Source organism: Leptonotus elevatus, chromosome 9, assembly GCF_054856555.1.
Source record: "Leptonotus elevatus isolate MCC_2025b chromosome 9, RoL_Lele_1.0, whole genome shotgun sequence".
NCBI lineage: Eukaryota > Metazoa > Chordata > Actinopteri > Syngnathiformes > Syngnathidae > Leptonotus > Leptonotus elevatus.
Window position 1 is genome coordinate 11346067 of NC_141247.1, and position 8548 is coordinate 11354614.

The following is an 8548-nucleotide window of genomic DNA, read 5'->3' on the forward strand; positions in this document are numbered from 1 at the left end:
TGAATGAATGCAACTTTTTTCGAGGGAGGGTAGACTTTTTCCAAAAAAAAAATTCCCCATCAGAATTTTTTTTTAAAAAGTGAAAATTACTGTCATTGAGATTAAATTTTTACATTACATAATATCTCAAGGGAATCTCTCAAAAAATGGCTAAAATAATGAAAACTTCTTGACAAATACCACTTTCTCTTATATATATAAAATACTCATCCTTATTGTCATGTCGATTTATGAAATATTATTTTCATCTTGCAAAAATATGCATTTTAAAAATAAAAATAATAATGAACAAGTTTTTTTTTCACAAAATGACTTTTCGCGATCAAATTATTTATTAAATTAACATTTGTTACCATAAATGACTTAACTTTTTCTAGTATTTTTTGTTATTGAACTGTTCAGTCATACATCATATTGTATTTGAGATCATATTTTGTGCTTTACTTTGCAAATTGATGAAAATAAGCAATATACAATACATGTTATATAATAAGTTAACCTAAAGTAGTGATGAAAAAATGAAGCTTCACAAAAACTTCATGAAGCACTTGTGATATTTATTGACTCTTCTCGATGGCACTCTTGGTTTAAAGATGCAGTGGAAATGTAATCACTTTTCACTGCACGAGTCTTTATAGTTAAACCAAGAACACCATCTAAAGAAGTTTATTACGTTTATTAATTATTATTATTATTATTTATTGCAAGTGCTTCATGAAGCTTAATTTTTTTCAGCACTATTATTTGATCATTCTTTTAAATGTTGCTTTATATGAATTCACTTGCTGTGATTTGTGAGTCCAGAAAAGCACAATAAAGCTTGACGATGTCATCAAATCGAAAGGTTGTTATCATTCGAGCAGGAGCTATATTAGGTGTGCCAAAGAGGCGGCTTGTTTACGTGAGCCACCTTCATGAAATATTTCCAGTGAAACAATGAAATATTTAGTCAGCAAGCGGGCAGGTCGAAAGGCATTATGCCCCCTAAACGATTCTAATGCACTCAATGTATCACACGTCACCACATTCACGGCAACAGACTTCAAATGTAACAAAACAATATGTATGAGAGCATATTTCATAGCTTGAAATGATCCAATATTATTATGTTTGTTGTTGACACGTGTAATTTGGCAGCTGAGGCTGATGAAAAAATGACTTCTTTGTTGTTTTGAATGCTCATTTACACTGTAAAAAAACCGAGCTTTTTCCTGAAAAAGAAGAACATTTACAAACTATTTGAACTTGAAAAAATAAGACTTATTTGAAACAAGGCTTTAAAAAAATGTTTTACAAAAGTATCATATTCTAGGGATGTTCGATACCAACTTTTTTTCAAGCTGCCACCAATACGAGTAATCACTCAAAAATTTCGAGTACTTACCGATACTACTAGTACTTTTGATACATACAATTTCAGTTAACACAATTTTACAGGCAACTGTGAATAAACATCTTTCTTTCAGATATTATATTTTAGATATCACATTTGATTTGCCATAAGTATCGTCGCTGCAGCATACACAAGCACTCGATACCTTGAAAGGCCTGAGCTGGCATGGTCAGTGCTAGAGTGGCCATCTTCCAACCCGTAGGTTGTGGGTTGGAAACTCAGCCATTGTGACGATGTTGAAGTGCATTGGCCCTCAGTCGAGGGGGATGTCACAATGTGATTGAGCAGCGGTTACCTGATTATGAATTGAGCTAGAGAACAAAAAAACATGAACAGTTTACAAGAGAATCAACAAGAAAAGAAACCATCCAAAATCCATCTGTACTTTATTGGTTATGTATAAACACAAACATAAATTACTGGTAGTTTCATCATTTACAAAAAGCGGGTTCCCGTAGGGTGCCCGAGGAGTCCATTCGAGTCCTTTCTCCCTTTTTCGCCCCACACACAATGAACATTTTCTATTTAAACATGGAAACAGTTTCTTTCAAAAGCATCAAACACATGTTGAAGTTTACAAGTGCTAAATCTCATATACATGTTTTTTTTTTTGTCGTTTTTTTTAGGGGTGATTTCAAAAAACAAACATTTGCTTTGCTCATTGATGACCTAACGTGCCCCCTCCCCGAGCACAAGTGCACAAAAATGTAAACATTTCCTGGTCGTACAATAACTGCAGTGAAGCCAAACAAACTAACAACAAGAAAAAAAGAACAACGCGAAAACATCATTGAAGCCGCAAGCAGCGATGAACGGGCCCTCGCACCCCCTTTTCAAACCGTGATGCCCTGCTTCGCCCACAGCACTGGTAAAAAGTAAAATTAAAATAAAAAACTTCACAATTTAGCATAGCCCCTCTGCTAGGAAACCCGTTTCCAATTGGGGCTCATTTGGATGAATACTTAACCAGGAATTGACCCAAAATGGCTGCTTTAAACCAAAATGGCTGACCTTTTCATGCATTTTGTTACGATAGCCACATCAGGCCAGTTTTGTGTTGATCGGTCAACCCGGTGTCAGGGTTTGATCATTTTCCTTGATCATCACATTTTGAATTTGCCCCAAATGTTAGCTTTACTAATTTAATAAAAATATAAAAATAACAAACAAACGTGTCGCGACCAGATTATACCGCATGTAACATTAGTTCGCCGTCACTCACTTGTGGATCACGAGGAGACGAAAGTAGCAGGAACCCCCCCCCCCCGGGGTCCACCCACCCAAGTAGATTTCAAATCTGTGGGAAACACTGTCACGCGTGTGAAACTGGTGGCTAATTCCGCCCCACCACTTTCCTGGGGGCGCTGCTGAGTGGGTTTAGTGTTGGGGACCGCTTGGATACATGTGACCTCGCCAGGATTTACAAAACTCGACTTGTCGGGTGTGTTCTCAACCCAAAAGGCCACCCATTTAATCATTCATTCAGTCATTCATTCAATAACAACTCAAGAGCGATTTCGCACCACCAGCTGGTGCTCGGGCCCTAAAAATAAGCTCATTCTCCCTTCATTGTTGCTCCGCGCGAGAGTCCAGAAGGCTTTTTGTGCTACAGAGGATGTGACCTGTAATCGCCCGTGTTAAGGCTCGGGGACTTTCAAAGTCACACTACCGACTCACAATGCACAGCATTGTGTTCATCTTTTCTCTTTTCAATATTATTTGATTGTTTACAAAACCATCCATCAGGAACATACACATACCCACAAAAAATTAGGGATATTAGGATGTGTAAAGATCTTCTTTTTTTTTCTTCCTGGATTGGCACAATGCATCATGGGATATGTATTTTTCCAGTAACCACCAAACAGCCCGAGAAAATGTCAAACTCACTATCTGGTGAATAGGGTGTGATTCTGAACACAAGCAGTTATAATAACATTGTGTTTTAATCATTTTAAATGTGTTTAAAGAATGTGGGAGGTGTAAAAACATACAATCGTTTTATATATGGCCTCAATATCATAGATTTTCACCTTGAATTAATTACCGGTTTGGTCGCTGGATTACTTTTTTTGCTTTGTGTTGCGAGTCAAAATTTGAGATAGAAGCAAGCTTAAGATGCATACAATGCTGCCCCAGTTACTATGCAGTTTGTGACAGTGGTGGTGTCAGCGCTATTTGGGGTAGTACTGTAGCTAGCAATTTAGCACAAGTCCTTAGACAAGGGGAGTGAAGTTGTTGAATAGATGCAGGCAAGGAGCTGTTTGGTGTTAGTCGACCTTGGATAATTGTTTTCACCGGCAGGCAGTTTGTACGTGATTTTGTATTATTTGAAAATATATGACTACCACAACTTCAATGCTAATTTTTGTGTTAGCATTATGCTGCCGTTTTTTTTTTTACGTTAAGCCATGAAGTAAGTGCTGTATTTAAATGTGCATTCACTGAAATGTGTGTATTTTTTTTTTTTTTACTTATATGTTGATGACAGTGGCCCAGGAGAGGGCCTGGGTCGGCCCACAAATAACTATAATCTGTGTGAAGGCCATTCAAATTCATTTTTGAAAGTAACATTTAAAAAATTCTGATAAACATTCATTAAAGATTTTCCATGACAAAAAGGGGGAGAATGGAAGGAAAAAAAACACAAAAAATGTTGGGGAAAAAAGGAGAAAAAAATATCTGCAAATACAATATGTGGTGGAAGTAAACTTTCCTCTTATTGTACATCTTGAGCAGATGATAAATGTGCGAGTAATCACGAGTTAACTATCAAAATCATACGATTAATTAAAAATTCTAATTGATTGACAGTTCTAGATTTGAGTGATATTTCTCTTTATTAACACGTAATAAAAACTTTTTTTTGGGTGTGGGAGGGATGAATGACTAAATGGAAATAAAAGGACATTTCAATTGATTCAAATGGATAAAATTGATTTGCTAAAACTTGAAAACGTGAGTTATGAGCTTGGTCACAGAACAAATTAAACTCCCAAGTCAAGGTTGCACCATGTTACGGGTTGGACTGGAACATCAAAATAGCGGTTGACTTTTGAGATTTGAAAATGAACTTTAAGCCAAAGGCCGAATATCCCTAAGTTTTTGTGAGTCATGTAAAACACGAAGAGTCACACCTAACGTTCTGTTACCTCTTCCCGATCTCGTTCTGCCTCAGGAAGTGGATGTTGTCGGCGCTGTCCGCCAACTCGGGGTACTGCTCGGCCGAGAGGGCGTAATAGCCGTCGTAGCCGAGCACCTTGCCACTGCTCAGCAGCTGCCGCTTCTCGCCCTCCGTCCACGGGCGGCCGCCCTCCTCGCCGTCGCGCAGCCGCCTCTGCTCCCGCGCCCAGGCGCCCGCCAAGGCGCGCTGGCGGGCCAGCTCGGTCACCCGAGCCTTCTCCTCGTCCACTGTGGCGCCGTAGCGCACGTGCAGCGCCAGGGCTCCGGCGCGCACCTCCACGTCGGCGAAGCGGCGCGTGCGTCCGTCCATGACGGTGGTGGATTGCGACACGCTGACGTTGACGCCGTTCTCCAGCGTCTTGTGGCCGCTGGTCAGGTGCAGGGCGGCCAGGTCGGCGTCGGGGAGGCCCGGCTTGACGAAGTGGTGCGTGTCGCGGCCCTCTACGGTGAAGTGGAGCTCCTCCAGGTAGAAAGCGTTGTTGAGGATGCCCGCCACCTTGATGCAGTCCTCGCCCGCCATGTTGAGGGTGTGCGCGTGAACGCTGCCCTTGTAGATGGCAAACATGACGGCGCGTCCCACCGGGGACGCCGCCGCAGAGAACCACAGCCAAGGCTTCTCGCCGCGACGCCCTCGCCGCAGGTGGACCTCAGGCAGACGCTCAAAGGACAGGAGCGACTCAGCTTGGCGGGTGACTTCACGCTGCACTCCCGAGATGGACTGCCAAGGACAAAGCAAGTACATTGGGATTTTAATAGCATTTTTACCACCTACTTCTATTTATTGGAAAGCACATATAGAGTTGAATTTTTGTCTTGAAAAATAGGATAAAAATGTCCCTTTTCCCCTTCCATCCATTTGAAAAATAATATTTTGTAATCAAAGACAAAAGCAGTAAGATTAAAAAACAAATTAAAAAAATTACTTCAAAGAGTATGGCTTTTTCTGGAATTACATTTAAAAAAATGTATTTACTTAATTAATTTAAGGGACGGTGTGTAGAATATTTTGATTAATTTTAGTGTTCATTCATTTAAAAACCCACTATTAATTTCAATAATATGCACACAAAAAAAGTTCAATCACATAAATGTATATATATTTTGTTTAATCCAATCGTAGGTCTAGTAATCACTAATTATATGACATAGTTTGTGCCGCACCTTACAGGAGGCAGACACGTCTCCCCGCCTTCTTTCTACTATGGCTAGCCGGAAAAGAAAAACTTCGCAAACATAATAATTGGTGGTAGGCTTGTGAAGTGTGGTCTCTCTGAGCCCCCGAAGTGCACGTGCTTCAAAATGCACCCAATTTGAAAGTAGGTTGTTCCATTCTATCAGTTCATCAATCGAGATGGCACTAAATTCTGATATTTTTTACACGTAATATAAAGTTTTCTTTAGAAAGAAATGTTTTTCCACAACGACACAATATTAAGATTGAAAAAAAATACGGTGGAGTGCAGTAAAACATCAACACCCCAACATGGCAGAAAATGGTTCTCTAGGAAGTAGCGGGTCATGCATTGGTGCTGGAGGCTTTTTCTCTCTGCAGCCAAATGCACACGAATCCTCCCATGACACTTCCTGTTCGGGCCTCCAGCCGAGTAGCCTTACATTAAAAACAGATACTTTTAACTCAACAGAAATAGCAAACACACTGCATGCTTTAGAGCCAAACAGCAGTGAGAACATTTATTCAGCCGTCGGAACTACACTGTTTGCTTTATTATGCAAATAAGTCCCAATTAAAAGTAATATTCTCTTAGAAATGCATAATAGCAACTTCATAACACACTTATGAAAAGTAAGGAAATCAAGTTTTATTGCTTCTGCTTGCACTCCTAACTAAAGTAATGTATCTGTAAGTATTGCGACACTGGAATGAAAAAAAAATACTAAGAGAAAAAAATTGCAATATTAGGAGAAAAAAACTTTTATTTTTTTTAAATACATTATTTTTGCAAGATAATAGTCACTCGATTATGAAGTGAAGGGTAGGTTAACTTTGCCCATGTTTTTCATGAAAAAAATATGACTATTGCAGTAACAATGGAACTTTTTTGAAAAATGTACAGTATGAATCAAAAAACAAACAACAACCAAACTATATTTTCATAACATTCCAACTTCGACTAAAAATAAAGTTTTTTTTCTTGAAAAATAAACGAGGACATTGTACTTTTTTTTGTCTGTCCAATTAAACAATTGCAATTAACGAATGTAAACTGGACAAACCGGCAAATCGTCCCACAGTTGACTCTTCCTCAGCTCGTACGACGGCATGCTCAGGTCGAACTTGGGTACGGGAAAGCCGGGAATGGTGTTGTGGAGATGAAAGCCAAAAGTCACCAGCCAGCTGTTCACATCTGTGCAACAAAGGATAATACAAATAATAAAATAAGTATGGAGACCGAAGAATCTCATCTTTGAAACAACTCCACTGAGTTGGTTGAGACAGGCAGTAATTTTCCCGTTATTTCCTGACATTTTTCAGACAACAAAATACAAGCACAGTCACCAGTAACCATTAGCTGCCACCATAATGATCTTGTAAAAAGCTTCTCTGACTGCACCAGCCTCTCACCTGCCACATATTCTCTCACTTCGTGGACTTTGCTAATGGGGTTGTTATTCTGGAACATGTAAAGGTTAAAAGGCGCCGGCTCCTTGCCGACATCCCTCAGGGTGGAAACATCCGGCACGGTCCACCTGCCGGACATGATGTCGTAGTCTCTTTCGCCGAAGTGCAGCAGCTTGGTGAGCGGGTCGTACAGACCCCCGTGAAAGCCCAACACCATCTGAAAATCCGGGTTGGAGTCAAAGTAGACCTCGCCGTATGCCGTGTACTGCAACTGCTTGACCAGGAGCCCGTTGCTGGTGAAGACGGCCAGAGGGGTTCCGGTGTTGTCGCAGGCGATGTAGAACTCCTCGCCGCTGCTGATCTCCATAGCAAACAGATGACCCTGCAGGTCGTAGTACAGCGAGGTGATCTCCGAGCTGGAGTGGTTGTAAACGTGGGTAATCCGGGCCGGGTAGCTCAAATCGGCGTAGAAGTATTGCAAGTGCTGGCCCAGGCTGGTCTTGGACGACACCCTTCGACTGAGCCCGTCGTAGCGGTACTGGATGGTCCACCCGCTGCTTTTGCTATACACTCGCACCAGCAGCCCCTTGGAGTTGTACTCGAAGATTTCGGCCCCTCTCTGGCGGAGGAAGCCGTCCTCGTCCATGCGGTACTGGATGTCCCCGAGGCGGGTGATGCGGTCCCTGAGGTCGTAGCGTAGAGGAAGGAGCCTTGCGCTGTTCCCAGCATTGAGCAGGTGCAGGTTCCCGTTCAGGTCGTACGTGTAGCGCCAGGTGATCTTCTCGTTCAGGTAGACGGTCTGCAGCTGGCCGTCCACGTCGTACTCGTAGCCATATTTTGTAGTGTTAGCGAAAGGTCCGATCTTGATCTCGCGCCGGGTGACACGGCCCACGTCGTCATACTGGAAGGTGATCCAGTACATGAGCGAGCGGAAGATCTCATACTGGATCTCCTTGATGCGACCGTGCGCATCAAAGTGCTTGGTGTAGGTCATCACCGCCGTGGAGATGATCTGGTTGATGTCGTAGTAGATGACGCCGAACTTGCCGAACTGCTCCACCTTGCCGGATATGTCGTCAAACTGGTAGAGGTCGATAGGCAGGGGCGTCTCGTTGATGACTCCCTGCACGCTGGTGACACGCAGGCTGTTGTCGTAGGTGTAGTCGAAGCGGGCATTTACCATGCCATCCTCACTGAAGCGGAAGATCTGCCGGTCCACCAGAGGTCCCACCTGCCGGTAACGGATGGAGCAGATGAAGCCATCGCTCTGCAGGTTGACCGTCTTCAGGACGCCCGCAGTCTCGTCGTAGGTGAAGCTGACCCGCGTGCTGTCGTAAAGGATCTCCGACAGCTTGTTCTGACGCCGGTAGCGGTACAGAACCCGGCGGCCG

General features: G+C 42.3%; 1 protein-coding gene across 8 annotated transcripts in view; it reads right to left on the minus strand.

Moving 5' to 3' along the window:
* Positions 1-1762: 1762 nt before the first annotated feature.
* LOC147168368 (teneurin-3) overlaps positions 1763-8548 on the minus strand; it is a 215617-nt gene continuing 208831 nt past the window's right edge. For all 8 annotated transcript variants that reach the window (XM_086084930.1, XM_086084935.1, XM_086084934.1 and 5 more), the window contains 3 exons: positions 7161-8548; positions 6812-6942; positions 1763-5294 (listed from right to left, as the gene is read on the minus strand). The exon at positions 7161-8548 is cut by the window's right edge and continues 224 nt beyond it. In XM_086084930.1, the coding sequence (XP_085941056.1) occupies positions 4542-5294; positions 6812-6942; positions 7161-8548 (2272 nt within the window). In that variant the 3' untranslated portion in view covers positions 1763-4541. The remainder of the gene's footprint in view (positions 5295-6811; positions 6943-7160) is intronic.